This window comes from Lepidochelys olivacea, assembly GCF_965140295.1.
Source record: "Lepidochelys olivacea isolate rLepOli2 genome assembly, chromosome: 2".
Classification (NCBI taxonomy): Eukaryota; Metazoa; Chordata; order Testudines; family Cheloniidae; genus Lepidochelys; species Lepidochelys olivacea.
In genome coordinates this window covers 208011630-208029404 of record NC_140412.1, presented here as the reverse complement: position 1 = coordinate 208029404, position 17775 = coordinate 208011630, and the positions used below count along the sequence as shown (strand labels likewise).

Here is a 17775-nt window from a genome sequence, read left to right as displayed (position 1 = left end):
CAGTGAACTCTTCTGGTTGCCCTAGCAAAGGCTGGACAATGCCAGAGTTTAAACTCTGCGATTTAATTTTCTAAGTGATTGTAACACTGATTATATCACACGAGAAGCATAGTAACACTCACATATCAAACACTATGCAGCTTTAAAAAGGGGGTGGGGTACAAATGAAAATTTACCTTAAATGATGATAATCTGCCATGTGATATTTTGCAGACCGGGGCTGATTCTCCAACAAGGCAGTATACATTTTTTTAGCAGACAGCCAAGATGCTGTGTCTTTACACATGACCACTTTTTTTTTTCCAGGAAAATCCTTTGCGTCTTCACAGACTTTTTCCAAGAGAATGCCTTTCAGAACGGCTGTTGAATTACAAAGAAGTATTTATTGTAGGAGGTGATTAATGATACTCAGTAAAATTGCTATTTTCAGCGCGTGGTTTCATGTAGTTTTACGAAGGGAAAATAGGTTTATAAGCATAGTCTTCAGTAATAAATTATTCTCAATTAAAATATTTGATTTGGGCTTTTGATAATTTCTGCTCATTTGGTTTTAAAATAAATTGGAGGGAAATGTTCCACACAACAAACAAAACAAAGAGCTGTACGTTGCAGAGAGTGAGAGATACCAGCAGTTACCCCACCTTCAGATATATTCCGTTTCTTTTTTATTGAGGCAGCTAACATGGAAAACGTTTTAGGATTTAGTAAACAGCAGCATGGTAACGGAAACATACTTTTCAGGGTGGTTAGTTGTTCAATGTGAAGACAACCCTGTTTGCTAAATGTATTTACAACTGCCATAGCTTTGATGCTGAATATACTTTTCCAGTGACATGTTAAATTTTTCATTGAAATGGTATGTGTCCCTAGGACAGGCAGTGATGCTCACAATATTGTTGTGCCAACGTGCTTTCTTACTGAGTGAATTGTGATATATGTAAATAAAGGAACTAAATCTTTCTCGCCTTACTCACGTGAGAAGACTCGTCGACTCCAGTTTAGTACCTGGACATACTTTCATGAGTATGGCGAATAAAATGTGGCCCTTAATCTTTTTCTGGCAGAAAAACAGTGATAGAGTTTCCGCTTACAAGTTCTTCTGCTCAGTTAATAGGTTTCAATGTCAATGATACTCTCGACAAAGTGATATGAAAATCCTTATAAATGGTATACATTTTATTGTAATAATTCCACCTTTGGTATATTTCTCAACATCGTTGACAATGAGAAGGTTAGTATGAGTTTGAAACACCTGAATACTGTTTTCCAGAATCATTCTGAACACATTTACCAGATTAAACCTCTGGGTTGTACCAGATTTCATTTAAATTCTGTTTACACCAAATACTTTTAAAAATAGATGCCTTTGAAATAAAGAAACTTTTGTCACCCATACAGTTCCCCTTAATTCTTCATAGTGAATTGACAAGTCACAATAAATACCAAGTGAACGAATAAATAATGACTGGCCAGATATTTTAAAGTGTATCATGGTTAGCTGTCTTAGTTCTATTACAGTAAATTAGTTCATTTCAGTTCATTGACTGAGTGTGAAAGCTCTATTTCTCTGTGCATAGGGTGGGAATAGCCATATACATATAGATGAATAGACAGACTGAACCTCTGGCAAGGTTGCTACAGGACACAGCTCATCTAGGCAATAAATAATACATATACTTGTTCAAGCAGGCTCTATGTTTTGTGAAGGCAGGCAACTAACAGCATCTCTTTAAATTTGAAGGCAAACAACTGTATTGACAAGATTCATTACAGTTAAAACAATGTGATAAGCTGTTATTTTTAAATAATTGTAGTTATATCAGCAAAGCATAACGTTTAGGAAACAGCATTACATGAACTTGTGTTTGAAGCCTTTAATTTTTTTTGTACAGAGTATTCTTTATTACCAGTATTGGCAATATATACATCACACCAAAATTCACAAATTGTACACAAACCGAAACAGTTAGACGTGCCAGATATGAAGACAGCAACAGCCTTTAATATTTTTAAATAAATGCAATAGGAGACATGGGGGAACGATTATATCACAACTACCGCAGTGGCTACTCTTAAAAACAATTAAATAACTCTTGTTACATTAAACATTGCCTGTCAGACTGTAATGGGACAGTTTTCATAAACTCTCCATGACATAAAATTTGGTTTCTTCTGTCTGCATATACTGGAAAATCCACGAACATTGCACGAAACAACACAACTCAAGTCAATGTCTTACACAAGTGTCTCACGAGTTATTATTTTAACTGTATTTTATTTTTAAAGTGTTATGTACAAAAGAGTCCTTCTTGGGTACAGAATTCATCCATTACAGCATCCAGCACTCTGTCACACTGAAGGTACAGCATATTTTCATAAATACAAAAGAATGAAGGGAATGGAACCATTATCTCTGTACAATGTTGACAATTTGTCCAGGTTTTGGTTTCAACATGTACCCTGTACAGGGCACGTTTCTTCTGATTCTGTGTACAGTTGTTTTGGTCCAAATGGTCAACAACAAAAATAGGCAACTGAAAAAACAAATATAAAAATAATTATAGGGCTGATGAGTTGGGTGTTGACCCATCGAGTTGATGGTGGTGGCCCTGTGTCTGTGCTTTGGCTTGCTGACTAGCAGTAGAGGGGTTTGAGGAGCGCATCTTAGTGTTAGGCAGTTTGTGATCTTTCTTCCATTTCATCCTCCTGTTCTGAAACCAAATCTTGACCTGGCGCTCCGAGAGACAAAGTGTATGTGCTATCTCAATGCGTCGCCTCCTGGTCAGGTAACGGTTAAAGTGGAACTCCTTCTCCAGCTCTAAGACTTGTTGTCTGGTGTAGGCAGTTCGAGACCGCTTGGGTTCGCCTCCAGTGTAATTGGGATTGACTGAACACACACACACAAAAAAAAGCAATTGAACAGAATCATTATATAATAACTTGACACCAGGTTCAAATCAGAGACATAACTGCAAGACAATGTTTCACAGGCTATTGACAATAGGAAACAATTGAAGCGCAATAAAAAATGGTGATGGGCATTTGGGTGGAAGAAAAGCTTCAAAGGCACATGGCCCAGAGCCACTGGCAGGGCAATTAAATTTATGGGGGCTATAATTACTGCCCTAACGGTTTGGCGTCTCGTAAATCTCTCGATAAAGGACCCCGGATACAAAAGGTTTCTCACGTTTGCATTAGGAAACGCGCACACATAAAAACCCAACCCAACCTGCAGCACCTTCAGCGTCCTCCCCTCCTCCCCCTCGCCCTCCTCCCCGGCAGTCCCACTCACCAGTGCTCACATGGATCTTCTTCATCCAGGGGTACACCACGGGCTCTTTGCCTTTGAGGCCGGGCAGGCTCTTGTCAGGCAGGAGGGGGCACCCTGGGCTGGCCCCGGCCCCTGCGGCGGGGGCGGCTTCGCAGTGGCGCGGGGGCTGCAGGACGTGGCTTTGGAGCAGGGGCTGGGGCTGGACGCGGTGCCCCTTCGGTGGCGGAGGAGGGGAGGCCCCCGGGGGTGGCTGCTCCCGGCCCGGGCTGGCGCGGGCGCTGCTGTAGCTGTAGGGCGCCTCGGGGTAGCCGGGCGGCTGCGCGGGGTAGAGCGCCTCGGGAGGAGGCGGAGGCGGCGGCGGTGGCTGGTACCCAGGGTCTCTGCTGGGCCGCGGGTAGTAGTCGGGGAGAGACTGGCCCGGGTGCGCCGGGTGCTGGGGCAGGTGCGGCGGCGGCGGCTGCTGGTGGTGGTGGTGGTAGGCGCTGCTGGCGCTGCTGTGCTGCGAATACTCCTCGCAGGGCGGGAATTTGGGCTCGATGTAGTTGGAGTTTATCAAAAACGAACTCATGGTCATTAATTTGTTGAAGTGCAAAAATACTAATTTTTCTCGCGTTGTCGTTTTTCTGGGCTCGCCGAGGCCCCGCCCCCTCCCCCCCTCCCCCGCCCTTCCTCCCTCCCCCCCCTCCCTCCCTCCCTCCCCCTCCTCCGCTCGCCGCTGTCAAGTGCCGGCTGCCAAAGTTTGGGCCTCTCCCCCCCCCCCCCAACCCGAGCGCAGACAACACACACACAAACACACACACACACACACACACTCATCACCACCTGACCGGCAGGGCCAATTGCTGCGCTGTTTGCGGACCCCGGATCAGGAAATGGAAAGATGGTGAGTGCCGGAGGAGCCCAGGGCGGCAGCCGTAGCAGCAGCCCAAAGCGTCTCCTACCCACTTGGGGAGAGAGGTCCCAGCAGTGGTGAAAACATGCGCAGCCAGAAAGGGGAGCGAAACCCGAGGCGCATCCCAGTATCCATGGCACCAACCACCTCCCCTAAACCCGCCGTTACACCAGATACCTCTCACCCGGGTGGCCTCGGACTCTTAAAACAGGAGAACAAGATTTTGCTCAAAGCCACGCGAGTCTGAGCTTTGCTACTGTGATTGCTGCTTATTGTGGCCAATTATTTCCCCCTCTTCCCTGTGGAACGGAGAGAGAGACCTAAATTCGGCGTTACCAGTCGCACATTCGTCCTGGGCACAAACATTGTCTTTCCTCTAGCATTTTTTTTGGGGGGGAGGGAGGGAGAAGAAGAAGGAGAGGGGAGGAAAGATGGGGGGAGGATCAGAAATCAACGAGAAACTAAAATGTAGTATGCAGGAAAAGAAATTGACATTGCACAATACATTAAATACAATGACAATAGTGTACAACTCTCCGTTTCAAAATCACTTGATTTAGGATTGAGCATACATTATATATCAAGGTGGAAATGAGACTGCTAGATCCTGTGAAATAGAGGCCAACTAATTGCAAATCAGTATTTGTTTCTCTATGATCTGTCCCCAGAGCTTTTAAACTTTGTTATTGTATGATAATTTAGTTATTTGAGAATTTTTTATCCCTTTGTAGATTGAGAGGTGTGATAACATATAACTAGATTCGGAAGTTGATATAAAAGGGGAGAAAGGGCCAAATAGATTAGTTAGTGGTGCTATGTGCCATTAACGAGAAAGAAAGAAAGAAAGAAAGAAAGAAAGAAAGAAAGAAAGAAAGAAAGAAAGAAAGAAAGAAAGAAAGAAAGAAAGAAAGAAAGAAAGAAAGAAATTCCAATAAAATGAAAGGACTAACTGGGAATATTTCTTTCCGAGTGAGAGCATTTCCCAAACTACAAATTTACGATTCGGGTTTTTGTTTGTTTTGGGTTTGGTTTGGTTTGATTTGGGTTGGGGTTTTTAATATAGGAGAATTCACTGACATCTTTCACAAAGTAGCCTACAATACTGAAATTAGAATGCAGAAAAAACTCTATGACTTCTAAATTGCTAAAAATTAGTCTGCTAACAATATTTGCAGCTCAGGAAGGAAAAGAGGCAACCGCCTGACCGTAGGTAATTGAAATTTGATAGTTAAACTAATTACACTATTATTTTAAAATAATAAATTTCTTATTAATCCCATCTGCTGTTGTGTGTTTGGAGTTAATACTGAACTTTTTAGAATTTATTTTATATTTTTTTTGGTTGGTTGGTTTATAGAAAATCGAATACAAATATTTCCCAGCCTCTTCAGGAGCATTGTTCCTGAATGGATAGTCTCACCTTCGAGAATAGGAAAATGCATCTAACTGAATATAGAAAGCTAAAATTTTGGTACAATTTAGATCTTTTTCCTCATAGTAGCTATCATGGCTTGAATTCAGATTGTTGTCTTTTGCAGTTTTATAGATAACAGTATATAAATATAAAATTATAATTTAATATATGTTAGGTCTAATTAGATACTTACACACGTATACTGCATTAATTTATATTATACACATATAAATACACATATATTGCAGATCATCTGGTGTATGTTTGAACATTTCCAACATACTGTGATACTTACATAAACAATTACTCATTTTTGCTAATATCTAATGTCTAATTTGCAGAGTTAAAGCACATTTACTTACTCATTTCCTACTGAACGTCTGTGCAACTTTTTAAGTGATGTGAAAGATACCTTTCTCTATTTACTTTATATGTAGAAGAAAATATGGTTACACAAACCCCATACGCATCTAACATCCACAACTATTCATCACAACAAATTGTTGTATACACAGGAAGGACTAGATTGTTTGGAGACTATTTTTCTGCAAAATCCAAATATCTATTAAAACAATAAAGCTAACCGTACAGTGTGGCAAGAAGATGAGATTGTTAGAGACCAACAGTACGTTGTTTTCGGCGCACAGCTGTACATTCATACACAGATACAAATATACCTAGGCGCGCATAATTGCTTTAAACTGGGTTACACTAAATATTATCCTCCTAATATAAGGGAGCTCCTTAATTATCATGTCCAGAATACTGCAGTAACTACCGTACTTCAAAACCTCAAGTAAAATACAAAGAAAGCTGGTACCTTATTCTGTATGCTGAGTGTTGTATTCGGAGAGCTTCCCAGGTTCTGATTAATAATATTTACCGTGATTACACTTCAAAGGATACTTGTTCAACTGTACTTCTTTCTACTGTGTAGCTGTGTTTCTCAGTGAAACAGAAAATAATACAATTTTGCACGCGATTGTAAATCTACAAGATGACCTCAGCTGCTCAGATGAAGCCTGTTTTTCCTGTGGTTCTAGCAGCCTGTGAAGATGTGCTTATGCAGGATCTCCAAAGGCCTGTTCCTTGTCTTTGTGGTTTGTTATCATAAACAAGAACCCAGCCAAGACCACCAAGTGTTATCTTACACACGGCCATTTCGACATTTTACTGCAAGATTTATGGATGTAATAAACAATCTCAGAACCATCCTCGGATATTTCCCGTTACCCAACTTGTAGCACCATCCCAGCTTTAAAAACAAACAAACAAACAAATCAAAAATAAAACAAAAAACCTTTATTTTTAATTTAAAAAATCAGACCATATATCACTCGCTTCAACAATTAACATATGACCAGAAGTTTACCAGCTTAATCTTGCGATAGACGCGATTGGGAATTCACTGAAACGAAGTTGATAGTGCGATATCTAATCTTCATGCACCAACAAGCTCCAATCTCATGCCTACCCAAACAGTCTAACAGAGTTCTCGTGAAACATACAAGCATATCTGCTGACTTCCATGCGCGCGGATAAAATAGTTTTACAACAAGACTTAAAAAATAATAATTCAAGTACACTTTTTAACGTGTCCATACACCAGAGAGGGTGGACAGAGAGAAAGACTCTCGAGCAGCCTGGCTTGAATCTGATTTGAACCATTTTGAATACATTTAGCCCCAGCTTTCCCTCTTGAATGCAACCCTGTCCCAAGTTTCAAAGTGACCGAAAAGTGACACCGTGTGCATTTTGTTTCTTATTAATCTTACACATTGACAGTCTTTGTTAAACAACAAGGCGTGCCCTTCACCAGCCGACATTTTCATATTTGTTAGACGCGGTGACCTGAAGTTCACCTCGGCCTTGGACTTAGTTTTTCTAAAAGGTCTATAACAGTGTCTTTTAGATAGCAGGGTGCTTTGCCCAGGTCACTACTTCTAAGGGAAAATTAAAAAAAAAAATAGCGGGAAAATGTAAACGTTATGGAATGTATCAACTGTATCTCTTCTTTCTTCTCTGGGAATCATAAAGCCCACAAGACAGCTACTCAGTTTAACATTTGTTAGCTATGAAACTAACATGCTAAACGGTTGCTTTAAATAGTCAAGATTGGGGCAATGGTTGAATTTTTGCCCCCAAGTTCATTATTTTATAAAGCGATTACTTCACTGGCACTGTATATGTTCTAACAACTGGATGTTTGGAGTGATTTGCTTGCTCTATACCGGCATGGTTAAATAAACACACACAAAATGTGATGTGTGTTAGAATTTTAAATGAATGGTCTTTTGACCAGACATTCTACACCAGAGACCAGTGTGTGCTGCATTCAAAGAATGAACGTACAAAGGCAAGGAATCGTTCATCTCAAATTAATAACTGCTCTGTTTCCCTTTTAAAAAAGGAATCTTTTAAACAATAATTGAGATAAGTCAATATTTATTGACGTTGCAGTTGAACTCTAAAAATATTCTCGTTGATATTTTTATTTTCAATTATGTTGAATACACGGATTTGCATCAAAATAATTGTTTTGGTAAGTAAGAAACTAGATTTCAGTTCCTTTATTTTGTGTAATTTAGTTATAGTAACAGCTTTTCGGTCAGGGAGTATCAAAGACTTGTTATTATTGGAAACAATCTGCCCACCATTTGTTAACAATATATATATATAAATGGTTATATATTTCAGGTTACTACCAAGACTTTCCTTTTTTCAACAAACAAATGATCTAACAGTACAAGGTAATATATAATATCTCAAGTGGGGGAAACGTTTTTTAACCCAAAATATGCAATCTGATTATCTTATTACAAGTTGGCAACATCAGTATTTGATGAGCAATGTGTACACAGTGTGTAATGATATTTATATATTTCCACACTGCTGTCATATACAAGCGGTGTAGGCATAATCTCCAATAATATCTCTCAATGATTTGAAATCAAACAGCTCACAATTTATTTACAACTCCTGCTTTCTGCAATGATCCACCAGTATCACTGACAAATAATTCATTTGTATCCAGATAACTAGGAATATCGTACAATCCATGCCTGTTTGTTCTTAATTCAGCTAAACATGGATATAGATGAGGTACTTTTTCCCAGCTGACTTCCTCATTATAACCTCTCCCCCATTCCCCAGACCTTTTACATCTGAATATTTTGGATAAACTTTCCCTCCTAAACAAAGCACTGCTTCAATATCATTTCGACCTGTATTTATGTGCTACACTGTGTATTTGGTTTATAATTACCTTCCCAATTTCTTTTTGTAATACTGTGTGTTGCTTTTTATTGACATACTTAATTAACTTCAGAGCTAAATCTTCAACACTGTCACAGTCTTAAAGACAAGAAAAATTCTCAACAATTTGGAAACTGCTCTTTACCCAAAGAAATTCAGCTTAAAAATACGGATACTTGTTTAACTATCAATTTCTGTCTGAGAGTAATTCCAGAAAGCTTTGATAGCCCTGGAAATTATGGAACTGTATAGCGCCGTCAGGTTTTTTTGCAGAATAATCTCTGTTAGTATCACAAATCGCCCCATAATTCTGAATTTTAGATTTTCACCCTCGGACTAAAAATATAACCTACCATATGTCCTTCTTAAGTACAGTTTAGTGCTTACTACAGAAATTATAGTAAAAAGAAGACGCTGCTAGGATCGCCACACATGTTAATAGATGGATTACATGTCTTATCTTCTTGACATTTTGAAAAGTGAAAAGTCTTTGCATTAAACCTCTTAAGGAGATTATTATATTAAGGAGTGTGAAACATTTTGTTACTTGACCAGGATATTTAAGAATACAGCTAGGAACGCGTTTTGGTGTTCCAGAGTAACATGCATGTTTACCTGGTGCATCTGAGCCGGAGATATTCAGACTCAAATGTGGCTGACAATTCAAAATGAAATACAACATGTATTACTCCTGAAAAGAGGAATTTTCTATCCTTTCCTTGGTAATTGAGGTCATTCAACCACTAGAGTTCACCTGGAGTCCATACTGTGATACACGCTTAACTCAAAGCTATTTTATCTTTTGTGCTGATAGTCAAGATCTCGACTATAACATTGACATCAAACTCTGTCTGGGCGAATGACTAAGAGTGGTGCAAAACGTAAACTTTTGACCCTCAACTTTTTGACCTGCAGTTGTAACGCCCTAACCACAAAGATATACAAAAGCTATGCAGCTTCTTTTAGGAGCAAGGGACTTGGACTGTTTGTTTCAATGGTTCTGATGTTTTCCCCCCTGCTTTTTAAGTGTGGGGGTTTTTTTTGTGTTGTTGTTGGGGTTTTTGTTGTTGTTTGTTTGTTTTGAGAAAACTGGATTTTTTTAAAAAATCTCTCACGATTGTAAAGTGCTGTTAAATCAGTTTGCAAACTCTTTCGCCAGCGTTGGAGGGACTAGATTAACTGAAAGACGCTATATGGTTACAATTGCAGGTGAAAGTCTGGTAAGTTCTGGACATGGAGTCGGAAAGAATGTACTGTATAGCACTGGGGGAAAGATGTAGCTGTATGTTGATAAGCACTTAGTCATTTCGCCTTTATTTAAAAATAAAGAAACTCTAATTGTTTGTGAAGCCTTGTCTAGGCAAACGAGTTGACTGTGAACTTGGTCTAAAGCGAGCTCTGCTGGTGATTCCTAGGGTGTGCAGATTTATCTTTTCTGCATTTACTTAACCTGGCAGTGAACTGCAAGGGCTGCCATTTGTTATCCAGAGACAGACTTCACCTCAAGCAAGGACTGTTTCACAAAATTGCAATAATTACCCAATAACCTTCATAACAAATATTATTATTGAAAAGACATTTTTTGGCTATAGGACAGATTCCGTATGTGCACTATAAAAGGAAACCTTTGCAAATCTTGCACATTCTGCATGTCATATGTACATATGCAGCTATATATACATATGACTAAGATGGTTCATGAGTGTTTGTTTTCCTCCGAAATATTAGTGAGGATGCTTTCATTTATAAAGGAGAATACTTTCAAATATAAGCAGGCTACTGTAGGAGTCATAGCTTTGTACTGTTCATAAAAACTCTAACACTGAATTGTGCCTATCTGAAGCTTAAAAGAGAGAAAAAGGTAAGGGGGAAAGAGATTTCTTAGCTTGGTCAGAAGGTTTATTTAATTATGTATTTAATTTATTATATCTGTATTAGCTGTGAGGGGAAAATACATTCCTTCAGGACGCACGATTGGAAATCGAAAATTATGATCAGCCCATATGAATCTGTTATAGTCAATTTCCCATAGAGCAAACAGAAAACATTTGTGTTCTCACCCTTCTACAGACACACCCTTACTAAATGTAAGGAAATGGGAGAATAGTAATTTCGCTATGTTTAATAATTACTACTTGTGCAAGGCTCAGACAAATCTACCAACCTAAAATTATTTGACTTTCACAAGACATGTTATACTTATAGTTTAGTGAAAGTTAAGACTTATAAATTACTAGGTATATGCACAAACGGGTTGCCTAAACTTTAATTAGCCTTATGCTTGGACACGACACACTACACTCACGTATTTCTTTCAAATGAGTTAGTAAATTATATTTTAATACCAAGTAGACCACCACTTACGATGATTTCTGTAAAACAAACTCAGGTGCACTGAGTCCAAAAATACCATAGAAAAATAATATGCACAGAAAAGAACTAAATCTTGATTCCAAATAATCATTCTCTATGAAGGAACCAGCCCCTTCCCCTCTGAAGACAGGTTCTGGGAAAGGTTTTAGAGTTTTGCGTTTTGAAGGTATTGAGTTTTCCGTTCCGGTCTGGATTATAAAATCTTAATGCAATTCTGTTTTAAGAGGATTCAAGCTGTCATAACTTTGAAAGGGTGATTCAAGACTAGAAATACTTTAAAGTTGTAGTAATTTTTCAATCAACTTTATTTTGTGTCTCAAGAGTGTGTCTCGTAGTTCCTTGCACAATGTGTGTGTTTATATATCTGCAAATATTGGGATATTTTCACAATACCCAAACACATCCACACTGTATCTTATATATAGCATGCTTGAGAAACTAAAATTCAAAGAAGTTCACGTTGGTAGCAAATTATTTTACTTCCTTCACTGATAATTCACAAGCTCAGATGACATTAAGGTCCCTTAAAATAGAATTTAAGTATATTTGCCTTGAACTTTGTGCCAATTCTCACAATGGAGCTAAGAAACTAAGATATTCAAACTATTATCTTTAGTTTTAATCTATGAAATAGCAGAAATAAGGGCTTTTTATTCAGAAAACAACCAAGATATGAAAGAAGTCAAAACTTTGAAACTAGCTCTAAGTTTGATTTTTTCCCATTAAACACTGCCTGGGTATTATGACATATAATTACATGTATTACTATGAAATATAACTTTGCTGTGTTCCTGATACTGAATCTGTTATATTCGTGTAACATGAAACTGCCAGCTGTTTGTTATGGGAATTATTCTAGTTTGTACTTTGGCTGTAAAGTGCAATAAAGAATGCACTTTTAAAGTCTACCTTTTTTCTATTTTATTATAGCAATGATATGCAAATAACTTTATTTAGTGTTCATAGAAAGATACTAAAACACAAAAGTATCTCAAACTTTTTAATCTTATGTTGGGAATTAACTCAAAATATTAAAAGTTTGTAAACCTACCATATCTTTTGGAGTAGCTCGAGGAGTTAACCTTGACTATATGATAGTGTTTTATCAATGTATAGGCTTGATTATTTGAAAAATTTTTAAAAAAGCTAGAATGAATTTTCTATTTCATTCTTAGACCTTGCAGAGGTATTATGTTATAAAGGTGCAAATAATAATCTTCATAATTCTCCTGAACTTCTAACACCTTTCTGCCATTTTGATAATAGTTTCAGCTAGCGTATATTAAGAAAATTAACAATACTCAAAGAGAAAGGAATCTAACAAAATAAAGCCAGAAATCATCTAGTGACAAACAACTCAGTTCTTTTTTAATCTCGAATTTATGGCGTGTCAGGAAAAACAATATCATTGCACTGCAGTTTTAAAGAACTCTGTTGAGTCTGGTGTACTCGACAATGACCAAACCTTAGTTATGAAATAGATAGATAGATAGATAGATTAGATAGTTGTCAAAATTTGTATTTAAATCCTGTGGGCCTAATCCTTCAAACCTTTACTCAACTGAGTAGTCATCACCCCAATAGTCCTAATAGGTTCAGTGAGACTACTCACCTAAGCAATGATCTTATGAGTAAGGATTTTCAGGATCTGGCTCTAGTTCTACAAAGAAGGAGAGAGACAGAGAGAAAGTGAAAGTTCCTTTCGCCCTTTCATTCAGCCCTGAAAATTCAAAGACTAAAGTTAAATCCGGCCATAAAGTTTACTGCTGAGTAATCACACTCTGGTGAGAATAGTCTACTTAAATAAAAAGAATGTTGAAGTAAACACGCAGCTGGGGCCTACCTCACAATTGCCAGCCAGTAATATTTGTAGCTATATAGAGACGGGTTATTTACAATTGTCTATAACCTGGTCTGTATTTCATAATTTGCAGCATTGTGACTTGCAGTAGCTTGTATTAACGTTACAAGTTACAGTCAATGTGTTCCCTTAGAAAAAAACAGCGGAAATACAAAAAATGTATACTGTCTCTGGAAAAAGGTATAACAAAGTTGTAAGTGGTTATGAGTGCCCGCACATACCACGTATACACATATGGATACAGTCATATAAATATAGCTATCTATACAACACAGAGCAGTAAAGAGGAATCCTAAACAGGAACATTCAATCTATGCCATTTTAATGCTTGCTTTGGTGTGCAAAATATTTTCCAATCCAAAGATTACTACCACATCGGCACACCTACAAGTTACCATGCCTCTATAAGGCACTTCTCAAATAATATCAATCCATGTAATTCCCTTTTTAAAAAATCGCTGCAGTATCTACTCTTTGCTAAACAAAACCTTTCTAAACTGGAAAGTCTATGGAGCAAAGGAAGTAATTATCTTTTGCAGTAGTCAAAGTAATTAAAGTTAGGCCTCAGAATCCATCTCTGCCAAAGACGCTTGTTGTGGTTTACTTTGATTTGATTGTTAAAATATCGAGCTAGCTGCTGAACTTTAGAATCAGAGAGGGGAAAACTTTTTAGCGCAACCTGTATCCTTACTAGATTATTCTGCATTTTTGTATTCAATGTGACAGTCCTGAAAGGATCGAGCCAGAGAGAGTCCAGTTCGCCACTGTACAAATAAACTTTAAGGAACTTGTGCATAAAACTTACCTTGACTTGTAAGGAGCCATTTTTCATAGAATACTGAGAACTTGTGATTTGGATACTTCTGTACCTAAAACTGACAATTTGAATGACCAGGAGGCACACGTAGCCTGCAAAAGAGTCAAATGAAGTCCAGCGTCAGCGAGATTATATGTTATGTGGTATATAATGTTGGATGTCAACTCCCCAAAACCATAAAACTTACTTTAATGGCACCACGTGACTTTTTATAGCCAGTGAGCCTATCTGTCTGTGCTATGGATGATTTTACGATCTAATTCATAGACAAAACCCTATTCATTTGGCACCCAAATGTCATATAGCCGGAACTGGGGCTTATAAAGTTTACTGTTTTATAACTTTTAAGGGAAGGCATCAGTGTAACCAGTCTGTAAATGTGCAAATCTCTAGTTGCTCTTAGAAGCTCAGAAGAGTTAACCATTCAAGCTCTGATGGGGTAAGTAACATTACATTTATAGAAAACTAATTGTAGCGAAAAAACAAATATCTGTAAAGGGTGAAAAGCGGGAAGGTGGCTATAGGGTGTTGTTTATGGACGCAAAGATCTCTGATGTGGCTGTCCTGCAAATATGCTTAATTAAACCTCACGAGTAATTATATAGCAAGGTAAACACGCTCTGGGGTTGGGAGTGTATTTTAACAAAGCACATGTTTTTCAACAATCACCAACCAGCTACCAGTTTATTCACCCACAGAGAGTGTTGATTGTGGTTCTGCAATGCAGCTTTCCACCTAACGAGAAACCATTAAGGAGGAACTTATGGTCAAACTTTCAATTAAAAGGATTGGTGTCGGATAATTGCACTTGTATCATTTGCAAAATGTAGCATAAGGTCCTATCCAGGTAAAATATTACAAAAATCTGCACTATTTAAGAAAAAAAAAGCACCAGATCAGGAAGTACAGCTTCAAAATCAGATCACGAAAACTTACAATAGAAAGTTTATTTATTTATTTTTGTCTGTTTGTTTCCAGTCAGTTTTTTTAAAAAACAAATACAAAAAAAAAGCAAAAAAAAAAAAAAGAAAGAAAGAAAGCTGATCACAGTTTGCTCAAACAGCCAGACTTTGACTATATTTGTAACTTTGTTCACAAAAAACATACATTACTGATGCTGCGCTTAATAAGAGCCACTTCTAGGAGTTCGTGCAAAGAGTCATACAAAGGCACAGCAAGGACATACTGCTTGGAATCACAGTTTTCGTCACAGATTCACTATTCACTACACGTAGGACAAGTTCAGTTGTATTTCATCATTTCACCTCTACAACAGAATTAATTACACAAGAATTATATAGGTAGTTTGAATAAAAATATTTTAACAGCTTGGAGCTATACAGTTATTAACACTTAAACACACATGCACAGTTAAGCAAATTGAGTGCAACACATAACATTTGTACTAAAGGAGGGGAATTCTCTCTCTTTTTTACAGTTACTTCAAGTAACACAGCTCGCTTCATATAAATAAGTTAAAACATCTAAATTTTCAAGACAAAGCCATTCAAGACAAAGAAATGTATGGGAAGCAGATCTACTTATACACGCGATATAATGGTAAGAAACAGGCTCATGATTAAAAGATGAATTAGGGCGACAAGAACAAGGTTTCTTCACAGAAGTAACACAAGGAAGTTTTAGAAAGTCAACTTAGTACTGACATTATGCGCAGGGTCAACTAATACTGCTCAGTACTTTTTAATTGATCAATTTCTTAAGGACGAAAAGCCCCTCCTGCAGCTGCCATGCTCATGCTTTTCAGCTTATTATCCTTTTTCCATTTCATTCTCCTGTTTTGGAACCAGATCTTTATTTGTCTCTCTGAGAGGCAAAGAGCATGTGCTATTTCAATCCTTCTTCTGCGGGTCAGGTATCTATTGAAGTGAAATTCTTTTTCCAGCTCCAGGGTCTGATATCGGGTATAAGCAGTCCGAGCCCTTTTTCCTTCTGGTCCCCCTATGTTGTCTGTAACAGAAAAGTGAATGATTTAGTCTCTCCCAGCGACCTGCTCCTGTATTTTATAAAGCAGCCCAGAGCATCAGTAGTACCGTTATTCTTGGTCCTGTTTTTGTTTTTGATAAATGCTCAACAAGTACCACCTTTTCTGTAGACATTTTTAGAAGAGTAAACCAACAGAAATCCTGAGCTAAGCTGATGAGTGCATTGTGGATCTGAGGCTAGGTGGGATTTCAGAGATAGGCAAGCAAAGCATGGACATTCAGATCTGTCACAAGATTTAGTTTTAGAATGCTTTGTAACTAACAATATCATTCCTGTTTCATAATGAGAAGGGGCATGGCAGGTTTTTTTGTTTGTTGTTTTTAATTATAGAGCAGAAGGCAACCACATAGCCTTCCCATACCCCCCGGTCCTCACCCTTAGTTTTTTTTTTTTTTTCTGACTTCCTACCAGTGAAATCTCCCATTCTCACTATTTTGCTAAACTCTTTATAAATATATATTAGCTACGCTGTTCCACTGGACAGTCCTCATAATAAATTACACACCGTAACAAGCACTATTCACATTTTCCCACTTCAGATATAGCTCTGCTCCCCGAGTTGTGTAGACTTTGTTGAGTTAGGGTTGCTACATTTACATTTTTAACGTGCCTACGAAACTGTCGTTCCCCACCGTGCAAGCACAGGGGTCTGATCAGGCTACACACTCTCATCCACCCAGCCACCACGCATCTTACATTAAAGCCTCTTTAAAGAAAAGCAGGGTATGCTTTACCATGACTTATGTGCAGTTTTCGCATCCAGGGGTAGATCTGGGGCTGTGAAGGCTGAGCTGTGCTTTGGTCATTCTGGGCACTTGCCTGGTCGCTGCTTGCTGGGGTGTCATCCTCAGTGCCAGACGACGTGCCAACCCCCTCTCTGCTTATGTGAGTGCTGCTGCTGGAATTGGACGAAGTGCTGGTAGAGTTAGCTATGGAGTTTTTCACCCCGTGATGACTCTCGCTGACAGGCGAAGTGGCCACGGCGGTACAGGGCAGAGGGTCAGGTGGAGGCGAATGTGAAGACGTTGCAGGTTGGTTATACCTGGGCTCTGTCGATGCAGAGGTGGTAGTGGCTGGGTAATTGCGAGATCTTTCATTGGCACCAAAGTGGTTGGAAGCTGAGCGCCCAACGCTGAGATCCATGCCATTGTAGCCGTACCCGTACCTGCTGGAATGCATGCTCGCTGAATCCCTGTATTGCTCGCTCACGGAACTATGATCTCCATAATTATGTAACTGGTAGTCCGGGCCATTTGGATAGCGACCGCAAAATGAGTTTACAAAATAAGAGCTCATTTGTTTTTTGATATGTGTGCTTGATTTGTGGCTCTTGGTCGTTTTGTGCGTCTATAGCACCCTTGCACAATTTATGATGAATTATGGAAATGACTGGGACATGTACTTGGTTCCCTCCTACGTAGGCACCCAAATATGGGGTACGACTTCAAATCACGTGCTTTTGTTGTCCAGTCGTAAATCCTGCCTGATGACCTCTAGAGGTAAACTCGTGCACTAATGGGGGAGCTGGGTGGATGCTGGAGGGTTGGCGCGCGCGCCCAAGGCGCGCTCCCGCTTCCAGCTCCTGATTGTCAGTCGGACTCTTGCGCCACCCTCTGGAGACTAGTTAGATCTTCACGCTTCCAGCCAGGGTCCGCAGGGCTGGGGTCGACTCGAGGTTACAGCCCATTATAGCAAAATTATTGCATTTCTCTCACAGTTCCATTAGTATGTACCAATTGTAACGGGCTATCGGCTGCAGACCACAAAACCAGGAATAATACAGGAGTTTGAGGAAAACATTTGCTTTTATTTTCAATAGCTTTCTTTTATTCTTTAATTCCTTCCTCTTCTGTTCTGCTATAGATTTTTAAATACAGAAACAACTTCG

At 38.8% G+C, this 17775-nt stretch overlaps 3 protein-coding genes across 6 annotated transcripts in view; all 3 read right to left on the bottom strand.

Moving 5' to 3' along the window:
- The window catches only part of HOXA3 (homeobox A3), a 43080-nt gene that overhangs the window by 17771 nt on the left and 7534 nt on the right, over positions 1-17775 (bottom strand). For 2 of the 4 annotated variants that reach the window (XM_084618964.1, XM_084618961.1), the window contains exons 2-3: positions 13872-13975; positions 177-360 (exon numbers count right to left, since the gene is read on the bottom strand). The gene's annotated coding sequence lies outside the window, so the exon portion shown is untranslated. Of the gene's footprint in view, positions 1-176; positions 361-6397; positions 6518-13871; positions 13976-17775 lie in introns of those variants that run through there. The other 2 variants (XM_084618963.1, XM_084618962.1) reach the window with 2 other exon arrangements.
- HOXA4 (homeobox A4) lies at positions 451-3862 on the bottom strand. The gene is made up of 2 exons (XM_084618982.1): positions 3293-3862; positions 451-2887 (listed from the first exon to the last, which is right to left on the bottom strand). The coding sequence occupies exons 1-2, from the start codon at positions 3843-3845 to the stop codon at positions 2559-2561; spliced, it is 882 nt and encodes a 293-aa protein (XP_084475108.1). The 5' UTR covers positions 3846-3862; the 3' UTR covers positions 451-2558.
- On the bottom strand, positions 14890-17680 carry HOXA5 (homeobox A5). The gene is made up of 2 exons (XM_084618976.1): positions 16622-17680; positions 14890-15851 (listed from the first exon to the last, which is right to left on the bottom strand). Exons 1-2 carry the CDS (start codon positions 17181-17183, stop codon positions 15601-15603), a joined length of 813 nt encoding a protein of 270 aa, XP_084475102.1. The 5' UTR covers positions 17184-17680; the 3' UTR covers positions 14890-15600.